At 40.7% G+C, this 18,581-nt stretch overlaps 2 protein-coding genes across 7 annotated transcripts in view; one reads left to right on the forward strand and one right to left on the reverse strand.

The window, feature by feature from the left end:
• The window catches only part of LOC123093181 (kinesin-like protein KIN-UA), a 12,169-nt gene extending 4,953 nt beyond the window's left edge, over nt 1-7,216 (forward strand). The window contains exons 9-20 of one of the 2 annotated variants that reach the window (XM_044515090.1): nt 2,549-2,761; nt 3,081-3,215; nt 3,326-3,505; nt 4,230-4,343; nt 4,467-4,592; nt 4,670-4,772; nt 4,886-4,978; nt 5,214-5,339; nt 5,751-5,876; nt 6,104-6,247; nt 6,569-6,697; nt 6,847-7,216. In XM_044515090.1, the coding sequence (XP_044371025.1) occupies nt 2,549-2,761; nt 3,081-3,215; nt 3,326-3,505; nt 4,230-4,343; nt 4,467-4,592; nt 4,670-4,772; nt 4,886-4,978; nt 5,214-5,339; nt 5,751-5,876; nt 6,104-6,247; nt 6,569-6,697; nt 6,847-6,989 (1,632 nt within the window). In that variant the 3' untranslated portion in view covers nt 6,990-7,216. Of the gene's footprint in view, nt 1-2,548; nt 2,762-3,080; nt 3,216-3,325; nt 3,506-4,229; nt 4,344-4,466; nt 4,593-4,669; nt 4,800-4,885; nt 4,979-5,213; nt 5,340-5,750; nt 5,877-6,103; nt 6,248-6,568; nt 6,698-6,846 lie in introns of both variants that reach the window. The other variant, XM_044515089.1, reaches the window with a different exon arrangement.
• A 2,709-nt stretch (nt 7,217-9,925) lies between these two features.
• Nucleotides 9,926-16,809, reverse strand: LOC123093182 (RNA-binding protein 39). Of its 5 annotated transcripts, none has more exons than XM_044515091.1 (13): nt 16,232-16,809; nt 14,688-14,760; nt 14,534-14,590; nt 14,088-14,143; nt 13,554-13,767; nt 13,259-13,345; nt 13,101-13,175; nt 12,906-12,989; nt 12,219-12,283; nt 10,973-11,180; nt 10,745-10,833; nt 10,257-10,371; nt 9,926-10,169 (listed from the first exon to the last, which is right to left on the reverse strand). In XM_044515091.1, exons 1-13 carry the CDS (start codon nt 16,675-16,677, stop codon nt 10,134-10,136), a joined length of 1,605 nt encoding a protein of 534 aa, XP_044371026.1. In that variant the 5' UTR covers nt 16,678-16,809; the 3' UTR covers nt 9,926-10,133. The 5 variants fall into 5 exon arrangements, with proteins under 5 accessions (XP_044371026.1, XP_044371029.1, XP_044371031.1 ...); XM_044515094.1 differs by lacking the exon at nt 16,232-16,809 and adding an exon at nt 15,631-15,649; XM_044515096.1 differs by lacking the exon at nt 16,232-16,809 and adding an exon at nt 15,403-15,612.
• Nucleotides 16,810-18,581: the final 1,772 nt, after the last annotated feature.

Consider the following 18,581-nt stretch of genomic DNA (forward strand, 5'->3'; position numbering starts at 1 on the left):
ATTAGATCATAAGGTGACCTCGGAGGAGTTTGGAGTGTTCAGGGGAAGGAGAAGCGAAGATAAGGATACCTGGTGGTGGAATGATGATGTCCAGAAGGCAATTAAAGAGAAGAAAGATTGCTTCAGACGCCTATACCTGGATTGGAGTACAGACAACATAGAGAAGTACAAGATGGCGAAGAAGGCCGCAAAGCGAGCTGTCAGTGAAGCAAGGGGTCAGGCATATGAGGACCTCTACCAACGGTTAGGCATTAAGGAAGGCGAAAGGGACATCTATAAGATGGCCAAGATTCGAGAGAGGAAGACGAGGGATATTGGTCAAGTCAAATGCATCAAGGACGGAGCAGGCGAACTCTTGGTGAAGGACGAGGAGATTAAGCATAGATGGCGGGAGTACTTCGACAAGTTGTTCAATGGGGAGAATGAGAGTTCTACCATTGAACTAGACGACTCCTTTGATGAGACCAACATGCGTTTTGTGCGGAGAATCCAGGAGTCTGAGGTCAAGGAGGCTTTAAAAAGGATGAAAGGAGGCAAGGCGATGGGCCCTGATTGTATCCCCATTGAGGTGTGGAAAGGCCTCACGGACAAGACATAGCGACAGTATGGCTAACCAAGCTTTTCAACCTCATTTTTCGGGCAAACAAGATGCCAGAAGAATGAAGAAAGTATATTAGTGCCAATCTTCAAGAACAAGGGGATGTTCAGAGTTGTACTAATTACCGTGGAATTAAGCTGATGAGCCATACAATGAAGCTATGGGAGAGAGTCATTGAGCACCGCTTAAGAAGAATGACAAGCGTGACCAAAGATCAGTTTGGTTTCATGCCTGGGAGGTCGACCATGGAAGCCATTTTCTTGGTACGACAACTTATGGAGAGATACAAGGAGCAAAAAAAGGACTTGCATATGGTGTTCATTGACTTGGAGAAGGCCTATGATAAGATACCGAGGAATGTCATGTGGTGGGCCTTGGAGAAACACAAAGTCGCAGCAAAGTACATTACCCTCATCAAGGACATGTACGATAATGTTGTGACAAGTGTTCGAACAAGTGATGTCGACGCTGATGACTTCCCGATTAAGATAGGACTACATCAGGGGTCAGCTTTGAGCCCTTATCTTTTTGCCTTGGTGATGGATGAGGTCACAAGGGATATACAAGGAGATATCCCATGGTGTATGCTCTTTGCAGATGATGTGGTGCTAGTTGACGATAGTCGGACGGGGGTAAATAGGAAGTTAGAGTTATGGAGACAAACCTTGAAATCGAAAGGGTTTAGGCTTAGTAGAACTAAAACCGAGTACATGATGTGCGGTTTCAGTACTACTAGGTGTGAGGAGGAGGTTAGCCTTGATGGGCAGGTGGTACCTCAGAAGGATGGATGAAGTGACACCTTTCGATATTTGGGGTCAATGCTGCAGGAGGATGGGGGTATTGATGAAGATGTGAACCATCGAATCAATGCCGGATGGATGAAGTGGCGCCAAGCTTCTGGCATTCTCTATGACAAGAGAGTGCCACAAAAGCTAAAAGGCAAGTTCTATAGGACGGCTGTTCGACCCGCAATGTTGTATGGCGCTGAGTGTTGGCCGACTAAAAGGCAACATGTTCAACAGTTAGGTGTGACGGAGATGCGTATGTTGAGATGGATGTGTGGCCACACGAGGAAGGATAGAGTCCGGAATGATGATATATGAGATAGAGTTGGGGTAGCACCAATTGAAGAGAACCTTGTCCAACATCGTCTGAGATGGTTTGGGCATATTCAGCGCAGGCCTCCAGAAGCCCCAGTGCATAGTGGACGGCTAAAGCGTGCAGAGAATGTTAAGAGAGGTCGGGGTAGACTGAATTTGACATGAGAGGAGTCCGTTAAGAGAGACCTGAAGGATTGGAGTATCACCAAAGAACTAGCTATGGACAGGGGTGCGTGGAAGCTTGCTATCCATGTGCCAGAGCCATGAGTTGGTCGTGAGATCTTATGGGTTTCACCTCTAGCCTACCCCAACTTGTTTGGGACTAAAGGCTTTGTCGTTGTTGTTAGATCATAAGTGGGTTTAAATGTGATTAAACGGGGACCCGGTTTACATCCTATATTACCCTCCTCACTAGACATATTGTGGTTTTCTAATATTTAAATTTCAGTTCGTCACAGAACATCAATGTTTAGCCACATACTTTTTTTGAGAAAGCGCAAAAGACTTGCGTTTCTTTGTATTGAAAAGATAGATTTTGTTACAGCCTCCAAAGAGGAAGGATTACAGGACATGTCATCCCAATTGCTTCAATCATATAGATTGCTATAGTGAAACTAGACATTGTTAAATTTGGACACAGTGCACCAAGTGCATCATGTTGGAGCCTTAGTTCATGAGATGGACTAATCCACTTCATGTTCTTTGTTCTCTCCTCTTCAAAAGCCTCCCTGCACTATTATAAGACTGGAATTTGGCATTTGTTCAGAGAGATCATTGTTGTATTGCTTCATCTTGTTTCCTTTTGCTTGCACTTGTAAACTGTACAAAGTACTTCATTTGTGATTTTCAGGCTATGAAAGTAGTGAACACAATAAGGTTAAAGGAGGAAGTTGATTATGAAACCCTATATAAGAACGTTGAAAATGAGGTTGATCATCTCACATCGGAGATGGAGAGACAGCAAAAGCTCAGACACAGGGAGAAAATGCAGTTGGAGAAAAGGTTGAAAGAATCGGAGACATTCTTGAATGACTTAAGAATGACCTCTAGCATGCAAATAGAGGTATACAATGTTCTTTGCATTATATATATTCTTTTTCTTTACTGGTATTTACACAGCAAATATCTACCTGAAATCAAGTATAGGTTACATTGATTATTATACAGCCATCTTATTTGCCTTTTCCTAACTACCCACTACTTCACGAGAGATATGAATTCACAATAGGGCTCTGCCTAGTAGTTTCCTGCAAGAAAAACAGCTCTGCATTTATTTGTGCTATCTGGAAAATGGTTGGCTGTGAGCATTTAACAACAGCCCCTTCCAGTTCAAAAGCAACTTGTTTTAGAGAGCTAAATCTAACAAGTGATTTCTTACCCAGAATCTGGAGAAGGAAAAGCATCAATTTGAATATGCAGTCAAAAGATTGATGCAGGAGCTAGAAGAGAAGGAAGGCCGAAATAATGTTTTATCTGAGAAAATTGTTCATTTAGAAACATCACTAAATGAAAAGAAGGTAGCTCTTCTGTGCCACCTTGGTTCATACTATCAACATGTACTAACATTGTGATGCAAAATTCCTTTCCAATAAGTTTGCTGATCTAACGCAAAATTTGTTGATAGTAGCAACAACAGCTTGAGAGCTTTTCAACCACACAAATTCTTGCTGAAACAACAAAAACCTATGAGAAGAAAATGGGAGAATTACTGAGGGAGCTTGAGGAAGAAAGATCTCGTTCTGCTAGTATGAAGGGCCACTTTAATGTTCTAGAACAGCAATTGAGCGATGCTCGGAGTTCTGCCCAGGTATATTTTCAGAATTTAGAAATTCAGCCATGACAGTCACTAGTATGCTAGGTCATACCTCGTACTCTTTTTTGTTGTTTCATGCAGCTTTGCTTGGATACAATGTGCTACAATTCTCTTCCTATTAGGGGTGGACCCAGGACAAAAACGTCAGGGTCCACGTGTAGATCAGTTCTCTTAACTAATAATTATGTTTGTTGATTAACTAATGTTTTACCAAATGACTAACAAGATTAGACTAGTCTTGAAAAGTTTGTTGAGCTTCCAGTAAAAGACTTGTGTTTCCTGCCTGAATCGAAGTGTGTTAGGAGATCTGCTACCTTTTTCAGATCCAACTAAGTTCAAGTTATCTTTCAATATCAATTTAAAGCTCATGTTTTCAGTTATTTAAAATGGCACACTAAACCACATCATTGACTCCAGAGACCTCTCTCAATGTGCATGCTTGGAATAACAACCACAAGAAACAATAGACTCCTTGCCGTGAGTCAAAGTGGTCCTTGCATGGACTTTTAACATGTTTTTTAAACGGTTCAATCTTATATGCTTTTATTCTCTCTGATACTTTTTCCAATGGCTGTGCCAAATATATCCTTGCAGAAAGTCAAAGCATTATTTTAATATAGTAGAAATGTGCAGTAAGGCAAAGTCTTGGTGTGAAGCAAGTGAAAGCATTGTTTTTCTAGAGAAAATCTGAATAAAAGTAATCCCATGATTCTTCCAGTTCCAGGAAAATACGGCCCGTGAGTTGAAAAGAGAGCTATCCAAAATCACTCAAACATTTACCAGTCAAGTACACTCACTAGAAGAAAAAATCAGTCAACTTGTATCAGAGAAGGTATGGGAAACCAGGATAGTTCCTCTATGTAATATTTTCCATTTCTTCTAAAAATATGGCTGTGCGGTTTGTTTCAAAATTGCAAAATATCTCAAGTATTTATTTTCCCATAATTTCTTGTAGGAACTGATATATGAAGAATTGAAATCTACACAAGCAAAGGTGCAAGATGAAGCAAGCCATAGGCAGAGCCTTGAGGCTGAAGTTCTAAGGTTGAAGCGATCTAAGACTGATAATTGTGCTGAAGAGGTACCATTCTTTTATTATAACTCAGATGTTCTCATTCTTGTTTTATAATCATACTTATGTATATTTCTCTTTGACAGTCTAAAACATTATGTGGTATGGTTAGATCAGGATCTGGATTAGGTAGTGAGGCATTTATGCATAAATCAGGAAATTTGAAAGAGACCCTAGCAAGTCAGAGAGGTACCATTTCAAAGATATTTGAAGAAGGTATTTTTACATGGAAGAATACCAGCGCAGCTGTTTTCTTTGTTGGGGCCATCTCTTGATTTGCTTTTGTTCCAATTGGCATTCAGTTGGTCTTCCAAATGTCCTGGCTCTGCTGAAGTCTGAAGAGCTAGAGGTTCAGATTCATGCTGTCAAAGTGGTTGCTAATCTTGCTGCTGAAGGTCTGACGGTTATCATTCTCTATGTATAAATAACTACTGCTGTATGCATTTGCACAGTTTTCTAGTTTAGAATTTTGTTATTTATTGAAGTAGCATGGGCTACCCGTCCCCCTACCTTTTGCGAGAAAGGCTATCATAATCTGAATCTCATATTTATCTCGCTTTTAATATTTTGTTTTTTCCTCAAGAAATCATGAAAAGATTTTTTCCCATGTCCTTTAATTTGTGATTGCAGATATTAACCAGGAAAAAATCGTCGAGGAAGGAGGGTTGGATGCACTTCTGTCACTTCTGGAAACATCAGAAAATACCACAATTCATCGAGCCACTGCTGGTGCCATTGCTAACTTGGCAATGAATGGTACTTAATCTATTCCAGTTGCGTATCATTCTTTTTTCCCAAACAGATTATTAATTAGATTGCTGGCTCACTGCTCTTCTGATATTAGCACCATGGCAAATGGTTGTTAATACCTGTCTGCTTAACTGTTTGTTGGAGTGTCATTCCCACCACCCCACCCGTACCCACAAACAGACGTGCTCACAAATTTATTCCAAACTTCTTAGTCTTGTTTTGTAGCCAGCTAAACTAAATCCTAGTTTCTAGCTCTTGAGTTATGTAATGTTCCCTAAAAAAAGGAGTTGATGTTATGTATTTGAATTTTATCTCCATTAAGGAGAATGTTCCAATCAAAATTAATACATCGTCGCTTATAGAGCCTGAAGTGATCGTAACTTATTTCATTACCATTCTAAAATTTTGTTTTTGCAGTTTCAAACCAGGCACTTATAATGAACAAAGGAGGAGCTCGACTATTAGCAAATATTGCATCCAAAACTGATGATCCTCAAACTATGCGGATGGTAGCTGGTGCAATTGCCAACTTATGTGGAAATGGTACTGATTCATATAGTTACGATATTCAGTATGTTTTGAATAATATTCAGTTTATCTAAAGTTATTCTATTGAACCTGGAATCTAACATGAGATGAACCTGAACCATCACAATTTTTATAAACGTCTCCCAAATTGATCGACCGTAAACAAATACCAGACTGACATTCCTGGCCATGTCTAACAAATGAAAACATGTGACTTATTCTATGTGTATTTTTTTTCCCAGAAAAGTGGCATGCAATGTTGAAACAAGATGGTGGAATAAAAGCGCTCCTGGGAATGTTTCAAACTGGACATACTGATGTCATAGCTCAGATAGCACGAGGACTAGCGAACTTTGCAAAATGTGAATCCCGAGTAATAAGCCAAGGTTTGTGATCTGTTTATATTGAGCTCAGTATGGTTGCATTAATTATTAACTTTAAGTGTAGAACTATACCAACAAAAGGAAAATCAAAGCAAAGAAAATTGTTAGCACTCACATACTAATATGTTATCACCAAACAATTATATCCATTCATAGTTCACAACCTTCTGATGTCACATCTGCTTCATTGGATATTATGGAAAAACACCTGTGCCGTCTTCTCTGAAGATATATGCAGACTTGAATACATCAAACTCGTGTACTAGAACACTCGTTGTTTGTGAAGATTCAATCAATGATATTGTGGTATGCTACTCAAAATAGGTCACAAGAAAGGGAGATCCCTTCTCATTGAAGATGGCGTCCTTAGTTGGATCATGGCCAATTCAACCATGTTTCCTCCTTCAACGCGAAGACATATCGAGCTAGCATTCTGCCATCTAGCTCAAAATGGTACGTAGCGCTGGGGCTCGCCTTTTACCTTTGTGCTTTGTATTAGCTTGTCCCTTAGTCAAAGACAATAAAAATGACCTTGGGTCCTTAATGGAGATTGTCGATGTTGTACGCCATGTGATATCAAGTGTCTGCGCTCCCTTTTGCAGTGGAAAACTCCCGTGATATCATCATAACTGGAGGGATTAAGGAGCTCCTTCGCATATCAAGAGAGTCTTCAAGAGACGACGCTCGTAACCTGGCGAAAAAGGCACTAAATTCGAACCCAGCTTTCTTAAAGGAGATACAATGATTCTCATTTTTCATATTTACATTTGGCACATGATGTACCCATTCATACTTAGCTTGAGTAGCTGGATACTGTTACTAGGGTCTAGGTATTGAAATCTGTAGAAAACATTTGATCAAGCTATTATTGTAAGCGGTAAATATGTTTTTTATTTGGTGATCAATTCTTGTGCTCTAATGCACCTCTTGCACCAACTCAATGCAGCCAGAATACACGCAAGCATTGTTTCAGGAGTGACTTTTTTCTACCTGGTTTCATCAGGTCCAAATGACTTATGAAGTGAGCGATGCTCTTTTGCTTTAAATACCTAATTCACTTAGGGTGTACTTGGTTCGAGGAATAGGCTAGGGTGGTTATGGGTATCCCCAACAAGTTCTGGTAGAGATAGCCCTTCTTTTTGTTTGGTTGGGTGGGTGATGTTAGCCTTTTTTTTTTTTGCTTTAAAGGATGAAGCATGGTAGGGTTAACCATTGGAGTATTTGGTTTGAGGGATGAGTGATTGATAGGGGCTGTGGTGACCTTTTTGACTGAGGTGGTGAGATTACCTCCTTAATTTGCAGTTATTCAGTATAAGCGAGCAAATATGGTATGTACAATAATAACCTCAAAATTTTATTGAACTTCAAGATCATACCACATCAATTGAACTTCAACATCATACCACACCAAACTCATCAATAGTACAAAGTAAACTTGGACTTCATGACTCAAACCAAGCTTGAACTCTATTATATCCGTGATTTTTTGGCAAACGTGTTGCGCCTGATATTGGGGGAAATGTTCGAATAATCCAGTTGACCATATCCCTCCCCATACCTACTCACACATGAATGAAATGTGTGGCATCCGTTTGAAAGAACAACTATCCCAGTCCCAGGAAGGGATGGCACACCACCTTAAAAGGCTTAAAGGGCACCCTGGTGATATAAACATGACAAATGTCATGGGTGTTAACATTCTACAAAGCATGAGAATGTATGAGAATTGTCTCGGCACTGAGAAAAAGATGAGATTCAGTAAATAATTCAATGAGTGCTTTCTTTTATAAGAAGAATGTCGGTTTGTAAGAAAAAAAATTGAAATACAAACAATCCGGATCGTTGTAATAGATCAACTTGAATTCGTCTTCTTGCTCCAACATACGAAAGAGTTTCGAGATTAGGGACAAAGATGCATTGGGACTTTTGGAGACTCGAGTTTAAATGTTCTCCACAAAAAAAAGAGTAAAGAATATTCATGTCCTATCTTTGGTCCAACCCTAAAAGGATCTTCAGTAGCCAGGCAATTCAGGTTGTTCCGGGGCAGATATCTCTGTGTGCTTTGGTCATCAAGAAGAGTGTCAACTTTTGCATCGATTTTGATGGACTTGGATCTTGATCTAAGGGTGTGTTCGGTTGAGCTGTGGATTCTGAAAAATCTGGTGTGAGTCGTGGGAAAATTGTTGTGAACCTTGAGAAAACTGTTGTGAGCTGAGAACCATGAATTTTTTGAAAATTGTTTGGTTCAAAGTTGAAACGACTGTGAAACCCAAGATTCAATAGAATTTGTCTTTAATGCGGCTAAGAATGTTTATATGCTAATTGATCATAAAGCAATTATTTGTACATTGGTTAGTAATTCAATGATCATTTTGGAAGGAAAAATTATGACAATATAAACAATTAATTCAACAATGCATACATATAGATCATATAAATTGAGAGTCATATGCCGTAATATTGTTATAAAAGACTTGGACCACACACGCATATGGTTCACACGATGATGGCCTCCATCACCATAGTAAACCTATCTTCCTCTTGCAAAACAAGCATCCACTATCCTAGTACGAATGTTGTTCATGGTGTCCTCGTTCTCCCTTGCTCGTTTTGGTGCCTCCTTTTGTAGCAATGGAGGTAGATACTCATCATTTGTGTTACGTTTATTGAAATATTTTCCGTTCAGCTTGCTATCACGAATGAAATTATGCAATGCCATGCAATGAATGATGACAACATTTTTGTTGAAATAGCCTAGCATTTTCAAAGAGACCTAGCAAGCAAACTACACTACAAGCAAATAACCGTCGTGCACTCTAACCGCGGCGGTCACATGCTGAAACCAGCAATGTGCGATGCTGGAACGGCGAGGCGTTGTGCTGCGACAGCGACACCCGCACTGTGCGGGTGCTGCAACCGTTGAGGCACGGTGCTGGGATTGGCTGATTGTTTTGCCGCAATCGGCAACAATGAACGGGTGGCATCGAGAAGGCTGCAACCAGCAATAGTAGAATTTTTTGCTGCAGCCAACAGAGTGCTGCCACAACGACGAGTGGTGAGCTTTTTGCTGCAATGGTGACAGGCTGTAAGTGGTGACGGGGACAGGACAACGCAACCGTGCAACAGGCAGCCCAACTGGTGCTGCAACCACAAGGGATCAAGCTGCAAGCACTGCCGTCTGAGCTACAAGGCAGAAATGGTGGAGTCGGCAGGGCGACTTCTTTCAACATGAGACGCTACCACGGGGGTGTTGCGACGAGCAGCAACACAAGAGAAGTGCTGCTACCACCCTCGCTGGAGCACAAACAGCTCATGCCAACTTTGACGCAAAGGGCACAAGAGAGGAGCCACTACCACCCTCGTTGGAGCACAAAGTTCCAGTCTCAATGCCAACAAAGGAGACAATTCAAGAGGGAGAGGGCATCCAACAGCTGTAGGAAAGACAGATCAAATGGCCCTGGAGGTGACCAGCAAGCCCTAGGCCGGTCGCCCAACTGCATTCCCCAAACTCGTTTGGTTGGCTAAAGCTGGTTGAAAAAGCACAACCAAACGGACCCTAAGGTAATCTACGGCACAACACACGCCCAAACTACCAGAATTAATTCAACCACAGAAATAACTTGGAAAAAAACTGAAGCAGGACAAACAAATTCAGAACTAAACACTAGCACCAAATCCAGCTTAACAAGGAACCACAACTCTCATCTTTTAATTACTTTTGGTGATCATTGAATAGTTTGATGCTACAACACGCTTGAATGCTTGATGGTGTAATGTTACAACTGACGAAGAGACTCCACTAATATCAGCCAAAGACACCCGCGATGAGGAGCGGGTGCACGACACCAAAGACGCTATTTCCAGCTTCTAAGCGAGTCCGCTACCAGGTTCACTCTGGGAACTTCATTTCATACTGCTGAGTGGACTGACATAACAAAGATCAACAAACCAGTAAATGAGCAAACTAAATGCGTGAGGGAAAATCTTAAGTCAACAGGAAAGTGGCATTTACCATAAATGTTGCAGTAATCATCTTTCCCGCAAACCATCTCCCTTGAAGTGCTTTCTGTGCACCCATGGCGGCCGTTATGCTATCGAACCGCAGGTACACAAAGCCTGTGGTATTTCTGCAAATCAATGGCAATACCAAAGTTTAGGCCATAAGAATTTCTATTACTGTAGGATACAGATAACAGTACTCAACAAAAAGAAGTGTATTTTTCTGCAAGAGACAAGGCCATAACAAATAACAAAAGCAGAAAGCTTCAAGGTTTAAAGCAAATGTACTATGATCCAACAATGTAATATTAGTGCGCGAGCAAACAAGAAAAATAATGAAGTGAGCAGGCAATGTTTCAGTCTTGTCTAAGATATAATCTACAAGAGAACTAGAGGATGTTTCAATAAAGCAGCATGCCAATAGTGAAACAAAAAGAAAGGATTCTGACAGCATGGCTCAACACAATTGCTTAAATACATTAATAAGAATCAGTTACTTACTTGTCTACAAAAATGTGTCTTACTTGGCCAAACTTAGAACATTCTTCTCGAACATCATCTCTAATATCTAAATCAAAATCAGGATCCGTCTGCAACAAAAAATTGAAAATGTTATCAGATAGTTTTTGTGTTGAACCAAAGGGATATCAAAGCTCCTCCAGGCTATATAACAAGAAAATATTGACAGTTGGCGGCAATAAGAATAACAATAATTCATTAGTTAAATACCTCCACAGCTGGATCAAACATATTCTTGAGCAATAGGCATTCACTAGGTGGAGCCGTGTCAACGGACTGGGTAATAACCGGAATAGATGCCCCTGGAATTAAACCAAGACCAGGCACTGTAGGCTGTAGCACAGGACCGGTTGCAGGAGCACCAAGAACTGACACAGGCGGTAATGCCACGGCAGAAGCACCCAACCCAGAAGTCAAACTGTAGATTGGCAGATTAAAAAGAAAGGCGATATTAGATGAGAACATTATGTAGAGATATGCAGATACCAAGATATCAAAAAAATAAGGTGTTTATGATAAACTCATGACGCACAACAGTTTTTTAAACTTGGAAAAGAAATCTTAAAAGCGTCATGGCACAGATTTCTTAAAAGCTAACTTATTAATATTTGCAAGAGCCCGAACATCACAAGAATATAAAGGTATTTTAGCAAGTTTTTCTTTCATGCGTTAAGCATTCATCATTCACACATGATAATAACAAAACATTATCTTACCACAGTTTTAACATATAACATGTGAACAGTAATAACTCTTCAAATTGTCAATGCAATTGATAGTGGATGTTACTGTTGCAGTATTTTCCTCATTTATCAAGTGATCACTATTCACATGTTAAATGTTAGAACTGTAGTACAACAGAATATTTTAACCAAACCAAGTACACCAAAGAGTTGGAGGAGGTCCATGGAGAATGACCTTCACAAACTAGATATATATGGTAACATATGTTGTTGTAGTGGTGGACGAATCCTGACGATAATATAGTAGAGGTCAATAACGAAAGATTTGGATACGAATTATTGGCACTCTTACAAGTAATATAATGTACATTCTATACTACTCAACCATCAACTGAAGGCTATGCAGCCTCTATCATAAGCTTTGTGGAACAAGGAGAACTTGTATCCAATCATACATACAAGTAAGCATCTACAGTTGTATGTTTCATTTCAAATGTCAGAAGTTCAGAACTATCTTGAGGTTATGACATAATTTAGGATGGATGGGATGATGTGAAAAGCTCAAACTAACACGAACAAATATTTGAGTTTGCATGTATAGAAATAGCATAACAGGGACTAAACTATATATTTGATCTAAAATAGCAAAACAGACTAAATAACTCGCGGGTAGAAAGAGACATAAATGATAGATAAGATTGTAACATAGTCATACAAAGAATGGCAAGGACAATATAAAGACAAAAAATATCATCGACTTGACAGAAATATACCTGGTGGTAGCGCCACTACGGTCCAGTTTCTGCATAAGAAGAGCTCGCGAGCTAGCATTCAGTGCCTGCATGCATGCAGACAAGTCAAACGATGATATTAAACTATCTTAGATGACATTTGAAAACAGATCTTGAGCTGGTGTAATGGTACTTATATTGGATCGGAGGGAGTAACTTCTAAATGATTCCTCAGAAAAAATATGACAATGGAAAGGTGCTTTGGCATATTTTATAAAGCAAACAAGAATGTGTGCAATGGCTATTGTGCATCAACTTCTAAATATGTAAAGACAGGACATACAGTGAGCAGCAACATCATGTCACCCATTTTATAAACTACTCCCTCCGTTCGGAATTACTCGTCCAAGAAATGAATGTATCCAGATGTATTTTAGTTGTAGATACATCTATTTTCATCCATTTTTGTGACAAGTAATTCCGAACGGAGGGAGTAGAAATCTGAGAACTGAGGCAGCGGCATGGTTGGATAAAACAAATTTGCTGCGAAAGAGTTATACAGGTGTGGATACTAAACATACGCAATGGTACAGTATTTTAATACCATGATGCAAAAATCCTTTATAAGGAATCCATCATGTCCCAAGAAACCCAACTTAAAAAACAGAAAACATATATATGTACAAAAACTCCCAGTAATAAAGAATGTCTCGTAGAAATAACACCCACCAAGCCTCCACCTTCATCATCATCCAAATCGCCTGCAGTTGCCCCACTGGCTTGCACTCCCGGTTGCTCCGTCACAGCTGAAACCTGGTCATGATATTTGATTAGCATATAGGCATGTGGTGTAACCCATAATTTAAGCAGTTAAAAGTTACAACAACCAAGTGGGTGGCAGGTAACCCAAAAGAAAATGCTCACCTTGATTACTTTTCCAGCAATATCAAGTTGACCATTTAAACTCTGAGCAGCTTTTGCATCTTCCAGCCGTGCAAACTAAGAAATGAGATGGAGCAGAGTGAGAAACAGCAAATTACGCACAAACAGAAGAATGAACTGCTTCATAACAAAATACAAACCTGCACAAAACCAAAACCTTTACATAATCCAGTAAGTGGGTCTACGGGCAGCTGGACAAGCTCAACCAGTCCAAATGGTTCAAAGACCTGGAAAAGTGAACCCTTAAATAATGGTACACACATCACATAACAAGGATATGTAAGCAGCAGTAACATGTATGACCCTATAAAACAAAATCAACAACCACTAGTAAGGAGTTTTCAGTTATGTAAACTTCAGAAATAATAATTTTGTTTTCATGCGCAACAGGGTTATCATAAATCTGCACATATAAACTATATGCTTGGTTATTACCAGTCTCAATTGCTCCTCTGTAATATTGGAGTGAAGATTTCCAACATACAACTTCCTTGCCCCACCTGAAGCTGCTACACTTGATGAAGCATTGGACTGAACAAGATTCTTTTCAGCCTCTGATGGCTTAACGTCCACTGGTTGACCAAGAAGCGGCTGACCTCTAAGAGCAATCGCCATTGGAACCGACATAGCATCATAAAATTCAATGTACCTGACCATGCAAGAACATTAAAATTAGATTATCAGCTGTCAACAAGGCCATCTTTATTTCTAGGGCCAATATCACGTGCTCCAAACAATATGCTGCAAGACGCTGTTATCCCTAAAACAATGGCTGTTCACACGAATCAATTGAAAATGTGAAACGGCCGTGTTTTATATTTAACACTGTGCGGTCAAAATATGTATGTGTTCTATCTTCTGTCCATCATCACAACAAAATAAAATAAAATTGGGAACAGCAAGGGTGCAATGGTAACAAAAGAATTGCAAGACAATGCACAGCAAATATGATACACATTAAATACTCACCCAACGCCTTTAGAACGTCGTGAGTTTCGATCCATTATTAAGCGTACATCCCGGACCTAGAAAAAAACACGACAAAGATTAAAAAAAGATCAATAATGCACTAAATAGTGATAGATGAATATCAACAGAAAATATCTTATCACTGATTCATCAGTTAGGTTTGTGTTCATCTAATTAGAAAATAATAATCCTCTTTAACAGAACCAGCTTATTATTATCTGTTTAATTTAAGAGAAAGTTCAGCGAACTGACGTTGTGTATAGTGTACATATCATAAGTATTCCACTATCCTAAAGAACAAAACAAGATAAACAGGGTGATTACTAGTAGAACAAAAAGGGTGTAAAAATAGGAGGCTTGCCTTCCCGGCCCTTGAGTTAAAGAACAAACAAGATAAACAGGGTGATTACTACTAGAACAAAAAGGGTGTAAAAGGAGAGGCTTGCCTTCCCGGCCCTTGAGAAGAACTCATACACATCTCTTTCATCCGCCTTCAAAGATAGCTGTCATTATGCTTATAAACATTAGCTTCGACACAGAAGTTCTCAAAATTGCATATACCAAAAGGCTGAATATGTTAGCTTGTTAAATGAACACAACCTGGAAGGCAAATACAGTTCTTTGATCTCTTTCTGGATCTGCTTCAGGTTCGGCACCATCTTCTTTCCTACGTCTGCAAACAGAAAAAAAATCATAAGCATGGATATATAGGAAAACAAAAACACAGAATACAAATCAGAACCTACATAATATCATCAGCTCAAATAATTTACAGCTATACATCATACTAACATTCTCCCCATTTATCGATACAAATACAGGCAAAGAGTCAAGAAGCTACATGACCATGACAAAAGTGACACGTGTTGGAACTTTGAAACAGGGAATTGGCATTACCACCCATTGCCAAATGAAATAGTCTCACTACTCAGTTGTGTCTCCTCGCTCAATTTCAAAGTAAGGGAAATTTGCCATGAGGACACCCTTGTAGGCAAGCAAATGAATGACCATCATGCTTGAAATGCACAATCTCAAGGATAGGACTCAACATATACTAGTGAGTTAAGAATTTTGATCCTAACGAAAACAATGAGATCTTGATTACTGGATGGGCTATTGACGAGCTAATAAATGGATGAAATTGTTTCCAGGAAGAGCTCAAATCCAGAATTTCTTAGGAAGCAATTACGTAGTCAAACTCTATACCTGACTATCCAATGAAATTTTCAGTAAGACACAGACAGACAAGTCAATCCTATGCCAGATTGAGAAAGTAAACAGAGGAAGAAACTTCAGGAAGATAAAGAGCATTAACGGCTATTTTGAATGCTAGAACAGATGAATTTTTAGCACGCCCACCACTGCAGTCAGTGTCACGAAAGGGAAAAAACAGACACCCAGCAAATCAACATCCTATCGGGTCGGAAGAAAAGGGTAAGCCCTGCATTGTAAGACACATGCGATTGTTTAGGTAACTTGACTTTAATATCTCCTGCAAAGAGGGAGCAGAAATTAAAAGTCTTGTTTGTGCAAGGGGACAAACATTGAGTCCTCTTTACAATAAGAGGCAATGCTTCAGTGAAAAATCCCAACACACCCCTTCATCGGAATTCTGCAACAGGAGAAATATAGTTCAGCCTTGTGTTCTGGATGCAGGAAATCTGTAATCACAGATGTCGTCATTGCTCTCAGAAACACGCTACCGCGCAAAACCGCAAAATGACATCATCACGTATAGATTTCCAGATTCATTATCCTATTATGCTATGCCAACTTCATATAGGAACTCGAAATAAATCACCTTATATCCAAGGTCGGGCTCAATATCAAGACCAACTGGAGACTGCACTAGCACATTGAATCTGCAGGTTCCAATACTATTGTTTAATTGTATTACTTTGAATAAACCAAGGTATATATGACATAAGAAAATTTAAGAAACACAACTAAACACTGGCTGCGGTCTGGTAGAGGAAAAGTACTAAGTGAAAATTTGATGCTGTAACTGCGCAAATATCAGCAAACACATCATCCCTTTCCAATCCTAAGGCCGGTATATGCGCGAGCCAGAACACACAAACCCAGATATACCATGTCACTATTAGAAAGCAATTCCGATAAAGTTCAGAGTCATGAATTGGCACCTGACGTCACGGTCACGGAAGTCGCGCTCACGGAAGCGCTCTCGCTCTCGCTCGCCGTCATCACGACGACGCTCCGACCGGCTGCGGCTCCTCCGCTCCCTCTCCCGCTCCTTCTCCCGCTCGCGGTCGCGGTCGCGGCTCCTCCGCTCCCTCTCCTTCTCCCTCTCCCGCTCGCTCTCCCTGCTCAGCCTCTCCTTCTCCCTCACGTCCCGGTCCCGGCGCTCCCGGCTGCTGCGGTGGCGCTCCCGGCTCTCAAGGTCACGGTCGCGGTCGCGGTGCTCGGAGCGAGAGCGCTTGGACCGGCGCTCGCCGTCGTCGCGGTCCTCCCCGTCGCCGGCGCTGCTCCGGCGGCGGGAGCTGCGCTCCTTCCCGTCGGATCCGTTGGCCGGGGCCGCCGCGGAGGCCTCGACCGTCTTCTCGAGGTACTCGTACTCGTCGAAGTCCATGGCGATGACGAGGTGGAAACCCTAGATTCGTGGAGAGAGAAAAAGACGCGCCGCGGCTAAACCCCAGCCCTCGGCTTTTCTATCGGGAGGATGAACGAATTTTCGCAGTGCTGACTGCTGGACCACAGCCCGTGTCTTGTCGGTTCTGGTGGTAGGGTTGAGCACGGGAAATCTCTTGTTGGACTCTGAAACTTACGGCCTGGGCTGGATTGCCTAATTAATACACGGTCTCGACGAAAACTTTGGGCCTCTAGGGCAACAACCCAAAAGAAAGATTTTCTTTTAGCCAAACCAGGAAGAATTTTCTTCTATTACTATAGTATATACAATTTTCTTCAATTTTTGAATTTGAACTAGCATCCCCTGTGTTGTACTCCCTCCGTCCGGAATTACTTGTCATCAAAATGAATGAAAATGGATGTATCTACAAGTAAAATACATCTAGATACATCCATTTCAATGACAAGTATTTCCGGACGGAGGGAGTAGAAAGCAAAAATTGATAACCGTTGATTTTTTTTTCAAGGGATGAATCTCCACTGTTTATCAAGACCAAACTCAAGTGATCCAAAGGCTGATGGTTCTTGGATTCACGGCGTAGGGCCACACGCCAGTACTTTGTCAAACTAGATCTTTCTGGGCTTCTCGCGGGTCACACTGTACACCTACATGGATGTACCCTAGCAATCTATCAAGTTGTTGTTTTTTTCATTTGAGCTAATATCAAGGAATGCATCACCAGATGTTTTTTACAAATCAAAACACTCAAATATAGCAACAAAGTTTATAAAAGCAGCAACCTGACAACCATTTTTCTAAATCAAACAGTTTGATCACAAGAACCCACGTGCATAGCATGTACCTTCTACTAGTTTGGTCCAGTTGGTAACACGAAGTTGTAAGAACCCATTTTGTCACTTGGACATGGTTTTCAACTTGTAAGCGCTTGGCTATGACTTTGACTGGCAATGACACATAGCGAACAATGTTTTTATGTGGCCGTCATTTTGGGCTTAGTTGTTAAAGTTCTTCTTTGATGTAGCCTCTTGCATCCTCCTTAAACTATATCTCGTTTTCTTCTCCCTTAATGTAGGCGATGTAAATCTCCAACTCAAGCTCTCCACCTTCTTACAAACAACCACGTAGACAACCACGTGCCTATGTTATTTTGGCCCCTAACACCGAGTTCATGATGAGTCCTTTAATGATCCGGTAATAAGAGATTCTCACCCTTTTCCCCATAGGTGACTTTGAGTTACTGAACCCACAAGAGGAAGCGTACCTTTAAGACAAGGGTTTCTAACAAGCTTCACAAGAGAGTTAAATTCCAGTTTTTAACTATATCAAAATCAAGTTGCACATTTGAACACTTATAAATAAAAATAGGCATAGGTATGAGGACTTGTGCTTACAACCATATATTTGTGAACGGGGTCATCATGATATTCGCTGGTGCTATGGAAGTCGGCATCAAGATGTGCTTGCTACGTCTCGACATGGGGGATGTGTCCAAATTACGTCTTGACCGGTACACATCCTGCATCAAGAGTCAATTGTCCAACTGAAAGCCCTATCGGTCGTGCGAGGTTGCCTTGGTAATGAAGATAAACCAGACAAAAGTATTGGGCATTTAATGACTACACCTCTTGTATCTCCAAAGATGGGATACACGCCACCGTACTAAACCTTTCTGTCACTGGTGTTCAGAATGGTGTTCACGGTCTCTCTGCCCTTAGCCTCTCCATGGCTCGATCTCTGTGATCCTGGGTACCTGTGAGGACAAAGAACGCGAACGAGGCAAGAGACATCTAGGAAGCAATTTTATCTCACACATATAAGACAACAAAATATTTCCATCGATCCCTCCGACAAATACATAGGTTTGCAGGGCCATGCCTCAACCC

This window comes from Triticum aestivum, chromosome 4B (genome assembly GCF_018294505.1).
Source record: "Triticum aestivum cultivar Chinese Spring chromosome 4B, IWGSC CS RefSeq v2.1, whole genome shotgun sequence".
NCBI lineage: Eukaryota > Viridiplantae > Streptophyta > Magnoliopsida > Poales > Poaceae > Triticum > Triticum aestivum.

Bases quoted from the DNA above. Each gene is read 5' to 3' on its own strand.
- LOC123093182 (XM_044515091.1), bottom strand. From the start codon at position 16,677: ATGGACTTCGACGAGTACGAGTACCTCGAGAAGACGGTCGAGGCCTCC. The intron at 10,834-10,972 runs GTATTTAACTAA...TTTTTGTTGCAG, and splicing joins TGTTTGATCCAGCTGTGGAG to ACGGATCCTGATTTTGATTT. The intron at 10,372-10,744 runs GTAAGTAACTGA...ATTGATTTGCAG, and splicing joins AGACACATTTTTGTAGACAA to AAATACCACAGGCTTTGTGT.